This window comes from Oryctolagus cuniculus, chromosome 7, assembly GCF_051225735.1.
Source record: "Oryctolagus cuniculus isolate XC-2025 breed Fujian yellow rabbit chromosome 7, ASM5122573v1, whole genome shotgun sequence".
NCBI classification, from domain to species: Eukaryota; Metazoa; Chordata; class Mammalia; order Lagomorpha; family Leporidae; genus Oryctolagus; species Oryctolagus cuniculus.
This window is the reverse complement of record NC_142873.1, coordinates 4,450,842-4,474,212: the sequence shown is the minus strand read 5'-3', so window position 1 is coordinate 4,474,212 and position 23,371 is coordinate 4,450,842. Positions and strand designations below refer to the sequence as shown.

The 23,371-nt window shown below is 45.7% G+C and overlaps 1 protein-coding gene across 8 annotated transcripts in view; it reads right to left on the bottom strand.

Moving 5' to 3' along the window:
* The window catches only part of RABGAP1L (RAB GTPase activating protein 1 like), a 788,382-nt gene that overhangs the window by 194,691 nt on the left and 570,320 nt on the right, over window positions 1-23,371 (bottom strand). For all 8 annotated transcript variants that reach the window (XM_070077152.2, XM_070077147.2, XM_089299425.1 and 5 more), the window contains one exon: window positions 7,697-7,738. In XM_070077152.2, the coding sequence (XP_069933253.1) occupies window positions 7,697-7,738 (42 nt within the window). The remainder of the gene's footprint in view (window positions 1-7,696; window positions 7,739-23,371) is intronic.

Sequence of the window (23,371 nt, the reverse complement as noted above, 5' to 3'; positions counted from 1 at the left end):
AGAACAATTAATTTCAAAGGTTTTATAAAGCAAGGGAAGGCCAGGTATGTGGTACAATGGTTAAGTCACTGCTTAAGATGTTGTATCACATAGCAGAACGCCTGGTTGAAGTCCCACCTCCTCCACTTCTCATCCAGGTTTCTATCAGTGTACACCTTGCAGGGCAGCAAGTGATGACTCAAGAATTTGGGAAACCTGGCCCAGCTCTGGCTGTTATAGGCATTTGGGGAGTAAACCCATGGATGGAAGAGTATTTCTTTCTCTCTCTCTCTCTCCTTCTCTCTCTTTCTACCTGCCTTTCAAATAGAATGAAAATTATTTTGTAAAAAAGCAAGAGTTTTGAATTGAAAATAAGCTTCTATCCTTGCAAGATTCTTATTCACATACATATATTAAGAAATGAGGGCAGGGGCTGGCTCTGTGGCACAGTGGGTAAAGCCACCACCTGCAATGCCAGCATCCCATATGGGCACTGGTTTGAGCCCAGATGCTCCACTTCTGATCCAGCTCCCTGCTAACGTTCCTGGGAAAGCAGGAGAAGATGGCCCAAGTCCTTGGGCCCCTGCACCCACGTGGGAGACCCAGAAGAAGCTCCTGGCTCCTGCCTACTGGCTTCGGCGTTGCCCAACCCTGGCTGTCTCTCACTGTCTCTCCATCTCTCTCTCTCTGTAACTCTGCCTTTCAAAAAAAAGTGTTTTGGCCGGCACGGCGGCTCACTAGGCTAATCCTCCGCCTGCAGCACCGGCACACGGGGTTCTAGTCCCGTTCGGGGCACCGGATTCTGTCCTGGTTGCTCCTCTTCCAGTCCAGCTCTCTGCTGTGGCCCGGGAGTGCAGTGGAGGATGGCCCAAGTGCTTGGGCCCTGCACCCCATGGGAGACCAGGAGAAGCACCTGGCTCCTGGCTTCAGATCAGCGCGGTGCGCTGGCCGCAGTGGCCATTGGAGGGTGAACCAATGGCAAAGGAAGACCTTTCTCTCTGTCTCTCTCTCTCTCTCACTGTCCACTCTGTCAAAAATAAATAAATAAATAAATAAATAAATAAAAATAAAGTGTTCTAAAAAAGAGGGGAAAAATGAGCTTATGTATTCTTATTTTGATTGTCAAGCAAAGTCAGTTATTCAATAAATGTTTACTAAGCACCTACTCTGTGTCACATACTTGACTATAAAGGCACAACCATGTATAGGTTAACTACAAGCATCAACTGCCAGCCATTGAATCATGTAGCAATCCCAGGTGAAGCCAGGGCTGTCAAGCAGAGGTACTGGTACACGAGGGAAGCCTACAGGTTTGCTGTACTATGTAAGTTTGAGGGAAGTGGGGAGGTGCAGAAGGCTCTTCTAAGGCAGGGATGCTAAAGCTGAATTAGAAATCAGCCCATTGACGAGAGGGAGAAAGAACACTCACGGTGGAGAAAAGCAGCACAGGTGACGGCTGTGGTGGAACAGAGACTGGCATGCTGGGAAAACCGGAAATAGTGTCATTACGGCTTGACTGAGTGTGCAAGTGAGAGGGAGGCAGGGGAGTGTTGAGAATGAGAGGTAAGCCGGGGAGACCATGAACACTGTGGACTATCTTAGAGACGGTGCGCTTTATCCTGAGAGCCACGGGAGGCTACTGCGGGACTGCAAGTGTGGGGCATCTTCCTGCGGCTCTTCCTCACCCACTGCTGGTTTCAGTGGCTCCTTCTTGCTTGTCCGCATCCAGTCACACTCAGCAGAGAGCTCCATTACCGCCTCCCAGTCTTCGTCCAGATCTCACCCTCTGAGTGGGGCCTATCTTTCTGTTTGCTGGACTTTGGTTTTGATTTTAAAGATTTTTTTCATTGGAAGGCAGAGTGACAAAGGCAGGAAAGGAGAGAGAGAGAGGCAGAGAGAGACAGAGAGGAGAGACCTTCCATCCGCTGGTTCACTCCCGAAGGCTGGGACTTGCACTGCTGCTCCGATGTGGGACACAGCATCTCAAACAGTGGCTTAACCCACTGCACCACAAGACCAGCCCCAGCGGAGGGCTGTATGGAATACTCTATTTAGTAGTGCCACCCACCCCTAACCCCTTTATTCCGCTGAGTTTTTCTTTCTTCCCTGTATTTAACTTCTAATAAACTATATTGACATATTTCATATGCCTTTTTAAAACTGTCTTCTATATGCTCCATGGAGGCAAGTATCTCTGCTAACTCAGTTCACTGATATACTCAACACACAGAATGCATTGGTCCCTGAATAGGTACTTGGTAAATGTTGTTGAATGATGAATAATACAATCTGTTTTTAAAAGATTATGCTGTTGGCACTATGCGAATGGCCTAGAAAATGGTCAAAAGCACATGGAAGGAAGATATCAGTCACTTCTCTCTGATCTACTGGTAACATTCAAATCCAAGTCACCATTTTCTTTCATCTATCACACCGGAGACACTGGCCATGTCTTTGTAAGCAATGAAAGCTCTCCAGGCCTTTACAGGAGTTTCTTCTGCATAGGAAGCTCATTCCCCAAATACTGTCAGAACTGGCTCCTTCTTCTCTTTCTTTCTTCCTTCCTTTTTTAAAATTTATTTGACAGGTAGAATTTAGGTAGAGTTATAGACAGTGAGAGACAGACAGAGAGAAAGGTCTTTCTTCCATTGGTTCACTCCCCAAATGGCCGCTAATGGCTGACGCTGCGCTGATCCGAAGCCAGGAGCCAGGTGCTTCCTCCTGGTCTCCCATGCGGGTGCAGGGCCCAAGCACTTGGGCCATCCTCCACTGCACTCCCAGGCCACAGCAGAGAGCTGGACTGGAAGAGGAGCAACCGGGACCAGAACCTGTGCCCATATGGGATGCCAGTGCTGCAGGCAGAGGATTTAACTAAGAGAGCCACAGCACTGACCCATCCTTCTTTTCTTTCAATTTTCAGCTCCAGTGATCATCCCACAGAGCACTTTTATTTACCATTCAATCCACAAAAGGGAATCCCCTTCTCCACTCTGCATTAAATCATTCTCTTTCAAAAACTACAGAAATTTCTAAAACCATATTCTTGTGTTTGTTAATTACTATCTTCTTTCTTTTTTTTTTTTTTTTTTTTTTTTTTTTGACAGGCAGAGTGGACAGTGAGAGAGAGAGACAGAGAGAGAAAGGTCTTCCTTTGCCGCTGGTTCACCCTCCAATGGCCGCCGCTGCAGCCGGCGCACCGCGCTGATCCTGGCAGGAGCCAGGAGCCAGGTGCTTTTCCTGGTCTCCCATGGGGTGCAGGGCCCAAGCACCTGGGCCATCCTCCACTGCACTCCCTGGCCATAGCAGAGAGCTGGCCTGGAAGAGGGGCAACCGGGACAGAATCCGGCGCCCCAACCGGGACTAGAACCCGGTGTGCCGGCGCCGCAAGGTGGAGGATTAGCCTGTTGAGCCACGGCGCCGGCCCACTATCTTCTTTCATTAGCATGCAAGCTTCAAGGGAGCAGGGCCTCTCCTGACCACGGCTTCCTCTCCAGTGCCTACAATGGTGTCTGGCACTGGGCAGGTGTTCAAAGTTTGTTACGGAAAGAGGTACCGCAATAGTCCAGATCAGAGTCAGCAGCCTAACCTACCCAAGTGGGAGTGGGAGAAAAAGGGGAGGAGTCAAAAAGTCTCCAGCAGAGTAGAGCATGGACTCTGGTTGCTGAGGAGGCAAGGGGAATTAAGAGGAGAGGAGAGGAGAGTTGAGGATGGCTCCTAAACTTCTGGTCTGAGCAGTGCCTCAGGAAGCAGTCTAGCACATTTGGGAGAGCGTTCATTCAGTGCTCACTTTTGGATTTGATGTGCCTGTGACGCATCCAAGCAGACAAGTCAGTGTCTTATCCAAAGTGCTTGGGACAAGAAGTGTTTCAGCTTTCGGGTTTTTGTAATGCTACACAACATTTTAATGCTGCCTGTCATACAAGGTCAGGCGGGAAACTTTCCACTTGTGGTGTCATGCCAAAGATTTCTGGATTTTGCAGCATTTCTGACTCAACCTGTACTTGGGTCTGGGCTAAATATAAAGGTGTGAGTGTTAGCATTTATTGGTGAAAATATGGGAATGAAGAGGATCAGGAAGGGAGAAGCTTCAATGGAGTACCTAGAAGTTGGAGTTTTGTGGAACTCCAAGATAATGGCTAGGAAAAAAGGGGTGGGCAAAGGAAAATAAGGAATGGCAGAAAGGGAGATAAAAGAAGACAAAAGCCAAGGGGCCAGCATTGTGGAACAGAGGGTTAAGCCATCACCTGTGACCCCAGCATCCCATGCAGGTGTCTGTTTATGTCCTGGCTGCTCTACTCCTGATCTCGCTCCCTGCTAATGAGCCTGGGAAAGCATCGGAAGATGGCCAAGTGTTTGGGCCCCAGTCACCCACATGGAATTCCTGAATGAAGTCATTGGCTCTGGACTTTGGCCTGGCCCAACCCTGGCTACTGAAGCCATCTGGGGAGTGAACCAATGGATGGAACATTTCTCTGTCTCTCCCTCTCTCTAGTTCTGTATTTCAAGTAAATAAATGAATCTTAAAAAGAATCCAAGAGAAGTTGCTTCAAAAACAGAAAAAAGGAAATGTTACATCATTCATGGAAAGATGTCCATAAGATTTTATCAGAGATTTATCACAAACATTTCAATGGGTTGGTAAGTAAAAAGCTATACTAGAGAGAAATGAAAAGCCAAAACCACCAAAGACACACTTCAGAACTTGTAGATGATATCAACCACCACCCTCCCCCAAGCTAAGAAAAGGCTCATTTCTCCAAAATAAAGACAGGATCCACTGGCTTTGCTTAAAAAACAAACAAACAAACAAACAAACAAAAAAACAACCTGGCTGTTTCTAAACACAAGAATTCTGCAGTGTTTAAAACCATCTGACGAGGCTCTGGGCATTGCAGCACAGTAGGATTTATTGCTGCTAAGGATGCCCCACAGCCCACACTGGAGCACCACTCTGAGTCCTGACTAGTTGGCATCTGACCCAGCTCCTGCTCATGTGCCTGGGAGACAGCAGATGATGGCCAAGTACTTGGGTTTCTGCCACTGCATGGGAAGTGAACCAGCGGATGGGAGATATATCTCTCTCTCTGCCTCTCTCCATCACTCTGCATTTCAAATAAACCAATCATTAAAAAAATGTCTGAAGAGTTCTATTTTAACAATGAAACAAACTACTATAATATTAATTTTAAATGCAATGTATTTACTTATTTACTGGCAGAGCAAGAGGAGAGAGAGACAGAGAAAGAGAGAAATCTTCCATGCAACGGTTCACTCCCCCAAAGGGCTGCGACTGCCAGGGCTAACCCAGGCAGAATCGTAACCCAGGATCCAGGAACTCCATTCTCGTTTCCCACATGGGTGCAGGGGCCCAAGGAGTTGGGCCATCTTCTGCTGCCTTCCCAGGCGCATTAGCAGGAAGGCTGATTGGAAGCAGAGCCGCCGGACTCGCACAGCACTCCTGTATGGGATGCTGGTGTTGTAAACAGCGGGTCATCATGCTATGCCACATTGTCGGCCCCAATAATTCCTTTTAAAACTGCTTAGCAATACAATTTTCTTCAATGTTCATAGGAGTGCCTATTTAGAGACCCTGCTGTTTTCAAGATTATGGAGGAAATGCACTTTGATATCGCTGGTAAAGGGCTTATTTTGTAACAGATATAAAAAACTGAAATGTGATTACATTTCAACCCAGCAATTCCCTTTCTAGAAATTTACTTAAGGATGCAAAGATGAAAGTCTAAGGATGTTTGTTACGGCTTAGTTTAATAGGAAAATCTGGAAATCAACATTACATAAAAATTAATTTAAATTGGTTAAGTAAATGATGGTACATGCAGCAGGATCACAGAGTCACTAAGAAGGATATGGGATTCTGTGAACAATAATAGTACCTGACGTACTGTAGCACCTACTGAGTTCCAGGCCCAGCCACATATTGGCTCATTAAGTCAACAATCCTACGACAGGGCCATCACTAATATCCCTGATTTTAAAAATGAAAAGACTATAATTTATTAAAATCATTAGCTAAATGGCTCAAAACAGGGCTTGTTGATTTTTTTCAAGTAATTTATATATTAAAATAGATTCTCAGGGTCACAGCAGATGCACGCTACTTACTACAACCCAGTTCTCATGGTACTGTGGTATTAATACAAAGAACAGATTTCACGTGGTTCCTGGATAGGGAAGGCATTCCGGGAAAGCTATAATTTTGTGTCTGAGAATTGGATATGATAGGAAAATATCAGAACGTTGTTGGACTTCCTTACATTTACATTGTGGTTTGGTACTGTTCTGTATCTGACTATGTAATACTCTCTTCACTTAGCCATTCTGAAAGTCGCATTCCAGCCCTACTGAGAGAGCATACATATCGAGATGTTTTTGATTTTTATTATGAAAGAAAAAAATAAAAGATCAGATTCATCATGTCATTAAATGATATAAACATAAACAAACATGTTACTTCATTTTAAACACTTTCTTAACTCCCAAAATAGCTTTTGGCATAAGAACTGTTCAGCTATAAACACAAAATGATTTAATGAATAAAATACATTTTATAAATATAATGAAAAGTAAATGCTAACTAGAATGAAAGATGAGGTGCCTCACCCACTTCTAAGCTTGCAGCGGGTCCATGCTATTCTAGGCACTTGTTTAGAATCAAGGAATGTTAATGGTTAAGAATCAAGACTGCAAATACACCAAGAGGCCCTGCCCAGCCATCTAGACATTATCTTTGGAGGTCTGAAGAATGCTAGGGGGCCTTGGAACACCCTCTGAGTTACCTTGCAAATAACAATAGCAACCATAATAATAACAACAATTTTCATTAGGCAGTAAAATTTTCTAGTCACTATCCTAAGTGCTTTTATGTATAGTCTTATTTAATTCATATAATAATTCCACAAATTAATTTTTATCCTCTTAAAATCCAAGCTCTGAGCACCTAAGAGTATCTTGCTAAAGGTCACAAAGCAGAGCTAAAATCAGAACCCAGTCTGTCTGAGTCTTGTGTCTGTAACTTTCAGCGCTAGGTTACGGTGGGGAATGGTAGGCCTGTGTCTTCTTATAAACAAGGCAATTATCCCCTCCAATAAGGCAATGTCTTTTTTGACTGAAAAGCAAACGCCAACTGGGTTATTTTCACCAACTCTGCAGAAAATGTCTCGCTGTTACCACACTGTTAAAGCTATAGTGATATGTTGATATACAATCCAACACAGTAATTATAATTGAATTCTAAAGTGTCTTACAAATTTCCAGCTATCGGTGAAAGAACTGCAAATTAAAAATAGAGCAGTTTCTTTTTAGTCAGTACATTACACTGCCTTTTCGATAATTCAATTATATGTTTAGGTACTTCTGGAGATGTTATTATGATGAGAAGTATTTGAAGAAAAATGCAGGCATCATTTTGACAGAAAACAGGTTTTAACTTTTTCTCATTTTATCCAACTTGTATGAATGAAAATATCTGTTATGATACTGAAAGAAGTGCTGTGACAGCAAGTTTAAATGGATTTTAAGAAAAACAAATTGCAAATACAGAACACAAGAGGAGAAAGGAGGGAGGGACCCCCGAGTTTCTCAGAGCAGTTGTCCTACTGTGTTCATGAACTAGAATCACAACGGGCTGTAAGGGATCCCTCCAGCCCCGAGAGCAGAGGTAAGACCATCTGGTGACTTACGGCTAAAACAGACCTACCTTCAGGAGAGCCAGGGCTACATGAAAGATGATGTTCAAACCCTGAAACAGAGAAAGAGTGCAAAAATCAGCATCGCCACATGTCCTTATTTTATTAAGGATTTTCCCAAGGCTTCCATACATCTTTAAAATAGTTCCGAGTTGCTTTCATCTTCATGTACAATAATTAGGCCATGAGCCTGCTTTAAAAAAAGGTAATCTCCTTCTCTGAGAGGTTTTTTATAAATTTTAGAAGTCTAGATTCTGATTATTAATTCACATGAAGTTATTGTTTTTACAATAAGAGATTTTATTCAATCCATTTCTGGATTATTTACATGCGTAAGTGTCGCGAGTTCGAACTCCTTGCTCAAGATGGTTGCATGATGCAGAAGGCTAATTAGGGACTGGAGATCAGAGGCTGAAACGCCAGCTCAGCAGCCCACGTCCTCTATCAGAGCACCTGCATCTGATACGTGGCTCTGGCTCCTGACTTCCTGTCCTGCTAGGGCAGACTCCATGAGGCAGAGGACACCGTCTATGTAATTGAACTCCGGTCACCCCCATGGGAGACCTGGACTGAGGTCCTGTGCCCCCCGCCCCTCGTTGCAGACATCTGGGGAGTGAAGCAGAAGATGGGAGCATGCTCTCTCTGTGCCTGTCATAAATAAATATTTAAAAAATTACTGATTGAAATTCCTGATCTTAGTCCAGATATCTGGGTAATGCTATTTGATTGCCAGGGGGAGAAAAGAGGACACAAAACAAAACAAGACCAAATGGGTTCCTGATGACTGGGACAGACTATATAAAGGCCTTCCAAGTATCACGTTGGATTTACACCACAACTGTTTCACTGCTTGCTTTCAAGTATTAGTTCCACAATGAGAGGTGGGCTCTAGGGGCTGGCAGACTTCTTTTTCCTTGTTTCCTGAAAATCAGAGCAATATTTCTTTAGGAAAAACAAACAGCTTCTTAGCAAGCCATATTGGAGCTGAATTTTGGACTCCTCATTCAGCTCAGTGAGTCTGGAGAGACACAGGGAATCTTTTATGCTCAAGAAAATAGGAACAGAAATAAGCTAGCATGGAATTTGCGGTTTCCTTGCCATGCAAGTCATTATACTAAGAGCCTTAAAAAGTATGAGTTGACACCTTCTGTTTGTCTAGGTTCTATTCAATGGGTCTTCATCTTGGTCACAATCATAATCTATTAGCTTTTTTAATATGGAACTATACCAAATGTATTATACAAAGAACTTTTTTAGATGTATTTATTTGAAAGTCAGACTTGCAGAAAGAGAGAGACAGAGAATCTTCCATTCAGTGATTCACTCCCCAGATTGCTGCAATGGCCAGAGCTGGGCCAGGCTGAAGCCAGGAGCTAGGAGCTACATCTGGGGCTACTACATGGTTGGTCAGGGGCCCAAACACTTGGGCCATCTTCCACTGCCTTTCCCAGGCCATTAGCAGGGAGCTGGTTCAAAAGTGGACCAGTCAGGGCATGAACTGTCATCTGTATGGGACGCCAGTGGTGTGGGTGGTGGCTTTACCCTTTATACCACAACACCAGTTCCACAAAGAACTTCTCTCTCTCTCTCTCTTTTTTTTTTTTTTTTTTTTTTTAGTTTTTTTTTTTTTTTTAGTTTTTATTTAATGAGTGCATTTTTTCACAGATACAACTTCGGGAATGTAGTGGTTCTTTCCCCCGTGCCTCCCCCTACTTCTCCCCCGCCAGCTGCCATTCACCTCCCTCTCCCTCTCCCATCTCCTTCTTCATTATGGTTCACTTTTAGTTTGATTTTATATACAGAAGACCAACTCCATGTTAAGCATAGATTTCAACAGTTTGCATCCACACACACACAACATACAGAGTACAGTTTGGGAACAAAATTTGCAGTCGATTCTCATAGTAGAACTCATTAGGGACGGAAGTCCTACATGGGCAGTAAGTGCACAGTGACTACTGTTGTTCCTTTAACAATTAACACTCTTATTTATGACGTCAGTGGTCACCTGAGGCTCTTGCCATGGGCTGCCAAGCCTATGGAAGCCTTTTGTGACCACAGACTACATCGGTATTTGGACACGGCCATAAGCAAAGTGGATGTTCTCTCCTCCCTTCAGAGAAAAGTATATCCTTCCACAAAGAACTTCCAATAGAAGATTTTTCTGCTTCCAAAATCAGAAATGGTAGAGTACATTTGTGCTATGATTTGCTAATGTAATCTTTCATATTTAGCTACAAAAAATATGACATAATGGCGGAAAGAATTAATGATAAATCCCAAATCTTTTTATTTAACTGTTCGGTTCTGAGCAAACCAAGACAGGCAATGACTCATTTTTTAGGATTTATTTTTTATTTATTTGAAAGGCAGAGTTACAGAAAGAGGAGGAGAGAGAAAGAAAGGCTGGTTCACTCTTCAAAAGGCCGCAATGCCCGGGGCTAGGCCAGCCTGGAGCCTGGAGCCTGGCGCCTGGAGCTTCCTCTGGGTCTCCCATGTGGGTTAGGGGTCCAAGCACTTGGGCTCTCTTCTGTTTCTTTCCCAGGAACATTAGCAAGGAGCCGGATCAGAAGTAGAGCAGCTGAGACTTGAACTGGCATCCATATGGGATGCTGGTATTGCAGGTGAAGGCATAATCTACAAAGTCACAACACCAGCCCCACCCCTAATCTTTGGCTGGCTAAAATATAGACCCAGTGTTTTTGGTTTTGGGGTTTATTCGGTTAATTCTTTCAGAAACCAGAATTACGGGCAGGTGTTTGGTGTAGAGAGTAAGGTGCTGGTTAGGATGCCCACATCTCACATGGGAGTTCTGGCTTCAGCTCGAGGTTCCGGCTTCCTGCTAATGTGGACGCTGGGAAGCGGCAAGCAATGGCTCACGGCACTGGGTTCCTGCCACCCACGAAGGAGACCCAGATTGATTTCCTGGCTCCTTGCTTCAGCCTGTAACCACGACTAAAGTGAACACATTTTCTTTACTCTATGTATTCTCTTTAACAAAAGTTAATTGCTCACTCTGTGGTTAACCAACAGGTACATGATGCTTGTGTAAGAATTCCAGAGAGCAACTTCTGGGAAACTGCTAGAGTTTTTGAGACTTCAGAAAAGGAAGGAATTTGCAACCACCAAGCCCAATGCCAAAGGGCCCAGCACCTGCTCAGGAATTTACAACCATCAGCTGTGAACACCAAGTCTTAGACCCAAGGGACAACAATCAGCTCCCCAAGCTCCCAAGCTGCCCCCCCCCCATCCCTTCTCTCCTCTAAAAAGTTCTCCTAATATGGGCAGTAGCTAGCAAGGACAGAGCTGAGGTCACCAGCCCTCCCTATAACCCTGTCTACTTCACACAACTGCCCTCACTGCACTTCAGAAAACTGCTATTTCCACAAAAGCACTGACCAGAATGCGTGCTAGCTGAAAATACCCAACAAGGCTACTGCCCATGCGCCCATGGTAACCCAAAGCCAATTATAACAACATTATGAAAAATTAACCTGGAGGACATTCTCATTCCCATCACGCACCTGATGTCATGATCTTCTTTTAAAAAAAAAATTATTTATTTATTTGAAAGATAGAGTTACATTGGGACAGCACCATGCCTCACTTGGCTAATCCTCTGCCTGTGGCACCAGCATCACATATGGGTGCCGGGTTCTAGTCCCGGTTGCTCCTCTTCCAGTCCAGCTCTCTGCTGTTGCCCGGGAGGGCAGTGGGCCCTGCACCCGCATGGGAGACCAGGAGGAAGCACCTGGCTCCTGGCTTCAGATCAGTGCAGCGCCGGCTGTGGCAGCCATTTGGGGAGTGAACCAACAGAAGGAAGACTTTTCTCTCTGTCTCTGTCTCTCTCTCACTGTCTAACTATGCCTAATAATAATATTAATAAATAGATAGACAGATAGTCCCTGGTTTATGATGGGTGAACATGATTTAAAAAAAAAAAAGAAAGACAGAGTTACACAAAGAGCAGAGAGAGAGATCTTCCATCTGCTGGTTCACTCCCCAAATGGCTAGACCAGTCAAAAGCCAGTAACCAGGAGCTTCCTTTGGGTCTCCCACGTGGGTGCAGGGGCCCAAGTACTTGGGCCATCTCCCATTGTTTTCCCAGGCACATTAGCAGGGAGCTGGACTGGAAGTGGAGCAGCTGGTCTTGAACTGGCTCCCATATGGAATGCTGGTTCAGCAGGCCCCTGAGTGAGGAGCTGGGTTGGAAGTGGAGCAGCCAGGTCGGGAACTGCTGCCGGTGTCACAGGGAGAGGCTTAGCCTGCTATGCCACAATGCTGACACACTTCTGAGACTTCCAAAAAGGTAAGGAAGTGGGCAGCAAACACTGACCCAAACATCACCCCTCCAGATATTTAAGCCATGCACCAAACACCATCTCCTATGAATATTTAATTCCTCTAGATTTTACAAAGGGATAACCTTGAACCTCACTGGGCACAGCTCACTCTCAAGCTTGCCTGCACTCCCTCACCAGTGTGTACTTTCACTTTACAAATAAGTCCAGTTCCTCTGCTATACCTTCTTTGAGTTTCATCCTTGTATCCCTTCCTGCAGAGACAAGAATCCGGACACAGTCACTTAAACAACACTTTCTGAGACAGAAGTGTCTGCCTGTCTTCCAAGACTGCTAGCATCTTGGATATAAACCTGATACTCCTCGCATCAACTCCTGTCTGGTAAATAATCCTGATCTGGGATAAGGCAAGCAATTAGCTAGTTTAGGGCCACCAGCTAGAAGCCACACCTCCCCCAACCTAAGTAATCCTATCTGTCCACCTGTCAGTCCAATGACTCCTTCCCCAGTTGTAGCTCTCCTCACCTGGGACCTGGGGGGTGGCACCAGGTAACCACGCCCCTTTCCAACCTCCTAAGAGGCTGGCAATGGAGAGGGGTTCTCTCTTCCCAAGGACTCAGAGGAGCCAGGTACTGGAACGTTCTCTGTCTCTCATCTCTTCTCTTCCAGGCCCGCTCTATTGGTGAACAATGCCCACGTGTGTGTGGGATTCCCTTTATATGCTGTGCTTGTGCCTGGAATAGGGATTTTGGACCTCATTCTGCCCACAACACTTCCGGTGAGGAGCAGCCAGGCCCTGGTTCTCTGGCGTTAAGCCAGGCGCAGGCCCAGCCATTGCGGATATTAAGGTAGCTGGGCAGATGCTAGCCTGTGCATGTAAGATGGGCTGAAGAAAATGAGAGGCTTTAATGAAAAATAAATGTATGTGCAATGGGGTGAGGAAACAAGTCTTCAAAGCGGGACCCAGCCTCTGGTCTGAGTCCCCTGGCCCAAGGTGGCCTTGGGAGTGACAGCTGGCTGGACAAGGTTCTCATCACTGGACTGAAGGGGTCATTTGGTTCTCCAACAGATAACAACCCTCATGGCCAGTATGGTCTGCAGGGGTTTGTTTAGGGGAATTCCACACCCAACATCCCCACCCACACTTTCCCAGAAGAGCGAGGAGGGGAGAAGAAGGGGGGGAGCCCATACTCCTGTCCGGGAAATCCCTAGTCTGAGAACAGCCTGGGTCCTCAGTGTAAGGTGGTCCCAATGGAAATTTAGCGTGCAAAATACTTTCTTCCCCCAAAAGTTATCTTTAGCAAGATCAAAAGTGCCAGCCCTACTTCCATAGAAATCTCCGATCTTATCATGAGAACCGCAGGGAGTGGTGACTCCACCCTCTGAACTCCCATTCACTGTGAAACACATTAGGTGCCCTACCCTTGTTACGGCTCTTTTGTCTTACACTGAGCAAGCCAGACAGGGTGAACAGGTTGCAAATCAGGTCATTTGATGGGCTTTTGTCCTTGCCTAGTAACTGAACACAACCTGATTGTCAAGTTTTTTTTTTTTTTCCTTCTCTGTGCTAGAAACCCCACTACCCCCAGTCCCTTTGGGTCCTGCCTCTCTTGGAGGCCCCCTCCACCCCACTCTGGCTGATGGTCTCTGACTCTTATAAATCTCACTTTTAATCTTTGCTTTGTCCACCTGGAAATTCTTCTTCCATGTGAGACAAAGAACTGGGGTAATATTTTCTTCCATGTGAGACAAAGAACTGGGGTAATATTTTCTCCGCCACTGTTTCACCTGTAACATTAACCCTTCACTGAGACGCCAGCCTGGTCTGTCAATTTCTGCCTCTTCACTTACATGGGCATTTGGGGCAGGGGTGAACCAGAGATGGGGGCTCTCATGCTCTCTCTCACTCTCTGACTTGCAAATAAAAATATGTAAAATAAACTTTTTTTTTTTTTTAATAGAAGAAACCAAAAGGAAGTAAGAATAATCAGGCCAGGAGACAAAAGCAGATTGATACAGTTCATCACCACACCGATTAATGATCTTCAAGTAGTTGTAACCACAATTTGCTAACTAGAAAAATCAAAGATTATATTTTAAAGACTTATTTATTTGAGAGGTAGAGTTACAGACAAAGAGATGGAGAGACATAAAGGAATTATTCTATACTTAAAACGTAGGTTAGAATTAAACCAAAATTTGCTTTCATAATATAAATCCCACTAGCTATGGCCCGCCTCCCAAAACTTGTAGGCCAAGACCAAACAGACCTGATACTCTGCCCCTCCCTCATTCTGTCCACCTCCACAACACCATTGCTAGTTGACAATGGATTCTCACAGCCTGAACACTTAGCCCCTGCCCACAGGACTGAATCCCATGTGTCTTCAATCACTGCTCAAAATGTAGGTCCCTCGTCTCCCATTCTTGAATCTTCATAATGCTTTGGGGCTTTCTTCCAAGCCAGTTTCCCACGCTTCTCCCCAAGACTGTTCACATTATTCTTTGAACTCCACCCCATGTACAACCAACACTGCTGTTTGCTCGGAACCCCTTGTCAAACATTCCCCCAACCTCCATGCTTCCATAGGAAGAATGACATCCCATTGATTCTCCTAAATACTATTTCAGAATATGAATGTGACTGGTTTTGGGTTACATCTGTACAGATGTATCAGCAGGCTAGGATAACACTCCCAGCCTCCTGGTGTCTAGCTGAATGACACTTTCACCAAATAGTGCTAGATCAATGTAGTAAGTGCTTATTTGATAATTGAATGCTTGAACTATACTATACTAGCTGTCCCAAATATCGGGGCGTTCATTATCTTCCCTCTAGTCCCGACTAATCAACTGACAGACTCATCATCAACTTACAGTAAGAACTCTTTCCTCAATTATCTCAAGGTCAAGCTATTAGACAACTGAGTTATGAAAAACACAAGAACTCACATTTTTAAAAGTACTGATTTCTAAATAGCAAGAATAGCTCCCACAAACATTGTGAAAAACATTGCTGTTCATATTTTTATTTTATATTTTTATTTTCTACTTCTAAATGATTTGGTGATATGATTTTTACGAGTTTATAGACAGAAGTAGTAACTTACAAAGTATGTGCCAATGGATTTAATAACAATTGTCAGAATTAAAATATTAAATCTGACAGAAATGGAAGATTATATACATATATATGACTCATTTATTTGACAGGCAGAGGGATGAGGGGGTTAGAGGGAGAGAGACTTTCCATCTACTGCTTCACTCCCCAAATGGCCACAATGTCTGGGACTGGGCCAGGCTGAAGCCAGGACCCCAGAACTCCATCTGGGTCTCCTACACAGGTGGCAGGGGCCAAAGCACGTGGATCATCTGCTGCTGCTTTCCCCAGCGCACTGGCAGGGAGCTTGATGGGAAATGTGGCAGCCAGGACTTCGTCAAACCCAACACCAGTGACTTAATGCTGGTCCCAAAAGATAAATATTTTCTAAAAACTACAAAATGCCACTTGGGGGAGCCAATAGTTTTTTGATAATTATCAACAAGCTACTAATGGCATTAATAATATTGTCATTATCAATGATATTCTAGTTGAATTAATTTATATTTATATTAGTTAAAATATTGTGCTTAATAAGAGAGAACATGGGGCCTGCCCTGTTGTTTAGGGTGTAAAGCCGCTGCCTACAGTGCCGGCATCCCATATGGGTGCCAGTTTTGAGTCCTGGCTGCTCCACTTCCGATCCAGCTCTCTGCCATGGCCTGGGAAAACAGTAGAAGATGGCCCTAGTCCTTGGGCCCCTGCACCCACGTGGGAGACCCGGAAGAAGCTCCTGGCTCCTGGCTTCAGATTGGCGCAGCTCCGGCCATTGAGGCCAATTGGGGAGTGAACCACCAGATGGAAGACCTCTCTCTCTCTCTGCCTCTGCCTCTATCTCTCTGTAACTCTTTCAAGTAAATAAATAAATCATTAAAAAATAGAAAGAAGAGAGAATAACGTATGTCTTAAATAAAAAGCAGATAATCTGGGCTGGTGCTGTGGTTTAGGAGATTAAGCTGCCACCCACAGGGCCAGCATCTCACAGAGGTGCCACTTCCTGTCCTGACTGCGTCACTTCCCATCCAGCTCCCTGCCATGGCCTCGGAAAGCAGCGGAAGATGGCCCAAGTCCTTGGGCTCCTGTCATCCATATGAGAGACCCGAAAGAAACTCCTGCCTCCAGGCTTCTACTGGCCCAGCCCCGGCCATTGAAGCCATTTGGGAAGTGAACCAGTGGATGGAAGATCTCTTTCTTTTTCTCTCTCTCCTTCTCTCTGTGTATCTCTGCCTTTCAAATAAATAATTCTTAAAAAAATCAGATTTTTTTTACACTTGAGAACTAAAAAGGTAACTTTCAACTATTAGAAAAATTTATATTTCTGAATTCTTTAAATGAATTCCAAGTAGTAATGCATTATTGTGTCTGCTTATATGGAGTTCAAGATATAAAAATCAAGAAAAGGAATGACTTCACAAACTTCAAACTAAAGTAGAATAGAGTGGACAGGCTATGGAAGCTATGGGACACTTTCAGACCTCTTAGTTTTTGGAAATCAGGAGAAATCTTTTTCTATCAGGTTCTTTCTTTCACTACAAAATGTATCCTAATTAATTAACAGGATAATAAAGAAGCAACTTTAGTTTGCTATATATTAATCTACTTTGAAAGGCAATACAGCAACAGAGAGAGAAAGACAAAGGTCTCCTTTCCACTGCTTCACTCCTCAAGCGCCTGCAACGGCAACCAGCCAGCTCGCTGTGGAAGGGAAGGGTCACCACTCTCCCCCAGTGACAACAGAGATCCGCTCTGTGTGCGTGCAGAAGTGATTCCCCAACTGTGTGGGATCAGTCACCGTTTGGCAGCACTTCTGCTGTAAAGGACACCTACGAGTACCTGCCCCAAATTGAATAATGGCTCCCAGCGCAGACGGAGGTGGTCCTGGGTGGGTCAACAGCCGAGCACCCACGACCTTGCATAGAGCAAAGGCTGACAGCACAGCACTCCCTGCAACACAGGCACGGAACACTTTGGCTCTGATGAGCAGGCAATCATGGGTTCAGGGGGAGCTGACAGATTGCATAAGGAATTGTCAGAAGCGACGGTGACAGCGCTGAGAACAAAGGCTGAACGGGTGGTGTCAGAAAGTGCCAAATGTGCATCAGAAGCTGGGTCCTCGGGGACCGAAAGAAAAGGGAACTGAACAGTACACGGACAGGGAAATCCTGCCAGCCAGCGCGAGAAGCTGTCAAAGCCACAGGCGCCGAGGTGAACGGAGCCTGCCCAGGAATAAGCTAGAGGAAGTGGGGTGCTGCTGACGCTGACCCGTCCAGGATGGACAGACCACCCGGCACGAGTGCGGAAGTAAACAGGCCAGCACGGAAACAGCACCTTAAAGCAACTGAGCGTTTGAGACGCACGTGCTCAATGCCAGCGGTGATGCGAGGTTCAGCACTACCTATGTCTTTATATTTTACGTGTTATACACATGTATTCCACTTCGTCTTTTCAGCAGCTTCATGGCTACCGTTTTAGAGATGAGGAAATGGAGGCTGAGACATGACATTATCAGTAAATGGTAAAGCCAAGACAAGAACTAGGCCTGCAAGGTTAAAAAGGCCATGCTTTCTAACTAATTCCCTTTGAACTGTTTGATGGGTTAAAGACGGACACGATTTTTGAGACCTCTCCCATTGAGAGGTGGGGTCTATGTCCTCTCCTCTGTATCTGGGCAGATGATGCTACAGCTTTGACCTTAGGATACTGTGGAAGTGACACCGGGCCTCTTTCTGTGTGTCTCAGCCGTAAGAGACTGACAGCCCCCATCTCTTGCAGCATTCACTCTTCCAAGGGAGGCGACATACAAGAACAATTACACTTAGACCCAGATACTCTGAGAGGCCAGGCAGCAACAAGAGGGCCTCGAAGACCAGATACCATCAGTAAGGAAGAAGGACCAACAAGCCCCAGGGTGCTGGATCTGTGAGAGAAGTCAGCCTGGAAGCGAGTCTGGTGGTCCACTGACGCCGTACGGATCGACAATGAACTAAGTACAGTTGGATCCTTCCAAATTCCTGACTTGTGAGACTGTGAACAAAATAAATGGCTATTTTAAAGACAATTTGTATTCATTTTGAAATGACTTCAGGCTTAGGAAAACTTGCAAAAACAGTAGCAGGAATTCCTGCATATCCTTCACTCCGTTTCACCAACTGCTGACATCCGATATAATCACAGTATGATGCTCCAAACCCAGGCATCAGTAGGGAAACTGTGTCCAAGCCTCACGGATGTTCCTGTCGGACCCGGGACTGCGCTAAGTTTGGCTGTCTCCTCTGTCTCCTTCCACCTGCGACGGTTTTCAGTCTTTATCTTCCAGGGCCCTTGACCTTTTGTAAAGAGCTGGCCAGTCATTTTACAGAATGTCCCTCAACGTGATTTGTCTTGTGCTAACTTGGGCTGAAATTCAGATTATACACTTCTGGCAGAACCACCACAGAAGTGATGCTGTGCGCTCTACATACATCCTATCAGCAGGCTGTACTACACCCGTATATCTCACTAAAACAAACAAACAAAAAAATGCCTTAATGCTACCTAGTTTTGGTGTAGCTCTTTATGCATAACAAGTTGTCAGGTAACAAGGAGAGAATTGCTTTGGCTTCTCTTTGGTAAATTTCTTACTTCTCTGATCTGTAAATTATTTTTTTTTTCCAAAGAAGGAAGGTGAAAGTGGGTATTACTGGGTAAATTCAAAGGAGCAAACGCCAGCTGCTTTTAGAGAAAGATTCTAAAGCACGAATATGGTAACATTTGAGCCCCAAAGCCTTTTGCTTCACTTTGCTTCTCATATTTTAAGCTCTTGCTAAAAGTTCTATCTTTTAGGATGGCTGCATAGTGGAGGTTCATGGAGTAAGGAGGACAAGCTTGGGTATTTAGTTTTTGTTTCTGAATGGCCACTAGGGGTCAGGATTGCAGCACCGAAAGTCAAGCAACAGCTTCAAAAGAAAAAGGTTTCACTAACCGTCACAGTAAGCAGCCTTGCATGCAAATTCATTTACTCATGCTGCTTTAAAACCCTCACGGCTCAGCCCTGCCTGCGTCCACCACTAATGTACTAACATAATACGAAATACACATGAAAACTGAATGATTCCCCCCTGCTTTCCCTCGAGTTTCATTAGATGTCTTCCAGTCTTATTAGTGACTCTTTATTATACATTTTTTCATAATGCATATTGATCTAGAAGTTCAAAAATGAGAAATTTAACATATAAACACATTTGCCTAGCCACAAGCAATTTTTATCTGTGCCTTGTGTGCAACAGTTTCAACAAAGTGCTAAATAAATATCTACAGAGTTGGAGGGTTCTTGATTATGGGTGACTTTGGGGTGAATTCTTAAAATTTGGTGACATCAAAATTACGTAAAACTTTCAGAAGCAAGGCAGGTAAAACTGAAGAAATACATCACATTGGAGGTTCTGACTTATATTCATCGAATCTGTGTTAGGCATTTTGGGGACTCTGTGTGTGTGTGTGTATAACATTTGCACAGTCACAGGATGGATAAGTCATTCCTACACTAAAGGGCTCACAGACCAGGTTGGGGATAAAACAATAACAGATCACACATCACTGCCAGGGGACAAAGGAGGGGATGACCTGGCAGCTAGGGCACCGGGTCAGCACTGTAAGCCCCTGGAAAGACCCCCTACTGGCACTGGACACTGACAACCACCTTTCTGCCTTCCTCAAATCCCCTTGAGCCACGGTGCACCTTGGTCTATGTTGTCTTCTAGCGACACTAGAAGCCATCTGTCCCCAGGGGAAGGATGATTTTGATGCCTTTCCTGATGACAGTGAACTTCCTTTTTTCCCCATGTTTATTTCCATCCACTTGAAAGGCAGAAGGTGGACAGAGAACCCCTGGGTGAAGATTCCCTTCCATCTCACTTTGCTGCCCTCCTCCAGGTCTGGGCTTAGATGCTCGTTCCTCTTGCCGGGACAGGAATTCCCACTTGCGGCTCTCATCCTGTAGCTGTCGCTGCTACTCACTGTCTGGTTCCCTGTAAGGTCCCCGAGGGAGAACCTTCTCTGTGTGCTCAGACACTACGGGAGCAGAGCAGGGGCCCACATCAGCTGCGTGAGTGCATAGATTCCTACATGGTTCGCATCAGGGCAAGAGCCCCTTTAAAGTCATGAAACTGAGGTTACTTCTTCCTGTACTGTCCTGGGGTACTTACTGAGTCTAGAGTCGTGGCTGCTCGCTTTCTCCCGGATGCTGAGCCCCTTCCCAGGTGACTTGGTAACATCTTCCCTTCAATGTTCTGCTGCTATAATGCTGCACTCCTAGACAGGAGCACCGGAATTCAGGTACATTATCTTGCATCTTTTTCTCCCTTCCTCTGAAAGCTGGGGTCTAGTGCATCACACTGATTTGCTCAGGAAAACAGACTGATCACATGTGAGTCATGGTCTTCAGAGACACACAAGAGCTGCTGTTTTTAACAAGCACTCCCAAAACAGAATCAAGCAATACAAAATGCTCTGCAAAGTACAGTTCACACACAGCTGGGAGGCTTGAAGACCCTCAGGAAGTGAGACGCGATTCTGCTTGGAAACATGGATGAAGCCAGCGAGAGGCTGTCCCGAGGCCCCCAGCAGGGAACGCGGCGGACAGCGAAGCTCTCCCCTCCCAGCTTTGTGTCACACTGTGAAACCAGTAACGAGGGTATTAATCTTAGGGACCCTTTCTTTTCTCTCCCAGCATCTGGGTGTTAGTGAAGAATGAACACTGGGGACAGCAGGGACAAAAGTGATATAAGAAAAAAAAAACCTGAAAAAGAGTGGATAGGATGGGAGTGTGAAAGATCTTGAAAAATTAAACCATGCCCATGGCTCCACTGCTGCCCATCCTGCCTCTGTGAAGGCATAGGGGGGATTTTACTAATGCCACCTGGGACAGCTCCACTTCTCCTCTGCCTCCTGGAGCCACTGCAAGCTTGTCGACACCAGACGCAGGGCAGACCTTAAGAATTACAGTGAGACAGCCAGAGGACAGCCAAGGAGCCAGGTTTCCTTCTGCCCCAAAGCTGGCCACACAGTGCCAAACTAAACATACCACTTTACAGTACCTGTCACATGGTTAAATCCTAGTTACAAAGAACTTCTGGGTATACTGTTTCCTTCAACCATCACAATGTCTGTTAGGTGTAGAAGCCATTATTAATGCCTCTATTCTATAAAGGAAACTCAAATATGCTAGAGAACTGACTTAAGTTCACTTACGTGGGACCAGAAAGCCGGGTTTTCTTGATTCTAACTGCTCTTTCCGTTTGACCAGTGTTTTGCAATGATGGTTGCTTATTTATTTATTTATTTATTTTGACAGGCAGAGTGGATAGTGAGAGAGAGAGACAGAGAGAAAGGTCTTCCTTTGCCGTTGGTTCATCCTCCAATGCCGCCGCAGCCGGCGCGCTGCGGCCAGCACACCACGCTGATCCGATGGCAGGAGCCAGGTACTTATCCTGGTCTCTCATGGGGAGTACTTGGGCCCTCCTCCACTGCACTCCCTGGCCACAGCAGAGACCTGGCCTGGAAGAGGGGCAACCAGGACAGAATCTGGCACCCCGATGGTTGCTTATTAAAAGTACTAGGGGTGGCCGGTGCTGTGACTTACTAGGCTAATCCTCCGCCTGCGGCGCCGGCACCCCGGGGTTCTAGTCCTGGTCGGGGCGCCGAATTCTGTCCCGGTTGCCCCTTTTCCAGGCCAGCTCTCTGCTGTGGCCAGGGAGTGCAGTGGAGGATGGCCCAAGTGCTTGGGCCCTACACCCCATGGGAGACCAGGAGAAGCACCTGGCTCCTGGCTCCTGCCTTCGGATCAGCGCGGTGCGCCGGTCGCAGCAGCCATTGGGGGATGAACCAACGGTAAAGGAAGACCTTTCTCTCTGTCTCTCTCTCTCACTGTCCACTCTGTCAAAAAAATAAAAATTAAAAAAAAAAAAAAAAAGTACTAGGGTGTCGCTCCCCCTCTTCGTGGAGGAACGACACAGGACCCTGCGCTGTTCTTTTGTCTGCTCGGCCCTCCCCGGGTTTGCTGCTGGTTCTTCCCGGGTTGGCTACCGTCCCTTCCACCTCCGTGGAAGGGCGGTTCCCCCTGCCACATTCCCCACTTCCGCGGGGGAGTGGCACACCGCCGGCCGGCTCTCTCGGGGGCTGCTCAGATGTTATCCGGATGTTCCCCTTAGATGTTCCTGGTGCATGTTGTCTCTCTCCTCCTTTATAGTCCTCTTCCACCAACCCCAACTCTGCTACCCACATGCCGAGTACGCTGCTCTCCTCCAATCAGGAACAAGTCCTACAGTTTATTAGTTGAACTGGAGGCAGCTGTGTAGAAGCTGTTTACTCCTCTCCCAGCGCCATATTGTGGGAGAGCAGATGCACAGAATAAGTCCTAATTCCAGTAACTCAGTCCAGTCCGAGTTGCTCCCAGTTGCTCCCCACACTAGGGGAGCTCGTAGCACACACTGATGCTGGAGAGCCACCTCTGATCAAACCAGTACGAATTTCTCATGCGTTGAATGGGGCCCGCATTTTTAAGAACTTCTCAGGAGCTGCTAACATGAATCCAGCCTTGGAACTGAACATTACCAAGAGGTCCCAATTCAGCAGCATACAAGCATCACCCAGGACGCTCTACTAGCACCCCAAGGTCTAATTGAATGGGTCTGGGTGTGCCCAAGCTTGCCAGGTGATTCTAAAATACAGCCAAGCGTGGGAAGCACTGCAAAGTACTCCTAAAAAGCCTTTTGTAAAATTCTGTCTCCCCACAGTTATTTTTTAATATTTAAAATGCTTTTGAAGGTCACTTCTGCAAAATTCCCAAAGTCAAACATCAAATTTAAATATCACGGGGCCAGCACTATGGTGTAGTGGGTAAAGCCACGGCCTGCAGTGCTGGCGTCCCATATGGGCTGGTTTGAGTCCTGGCTGCTCCACTTCCAACCCAGCGCTCTGCTGAGGCCTGGGAAAGCAGCAGAGGACGGCCTGAGTCCTTGGCCCCCTGCACTCACATGGGAGACCCGGAAGAAGTTCCTGGCTCCTGCCTTCAAATATGGCCAATTAGGGAGTGAACCAGTGGGTGGAAGATCTCTCTCTCTCTCTGCCTCTCCTTCTCCCTTTGTAACTCTGACTTTCAAATAAGTAAATAAATAAATAAATAAATCTTTTTTTTTTAAAAAAGAGATATCACTAGAAATGTGGAAATGTAGGTTCATTAATTAAGAGATTTAGAATCTAGGTGAAAATACTAATGATGATAAATAGCAGAAGCAACCACTATATTT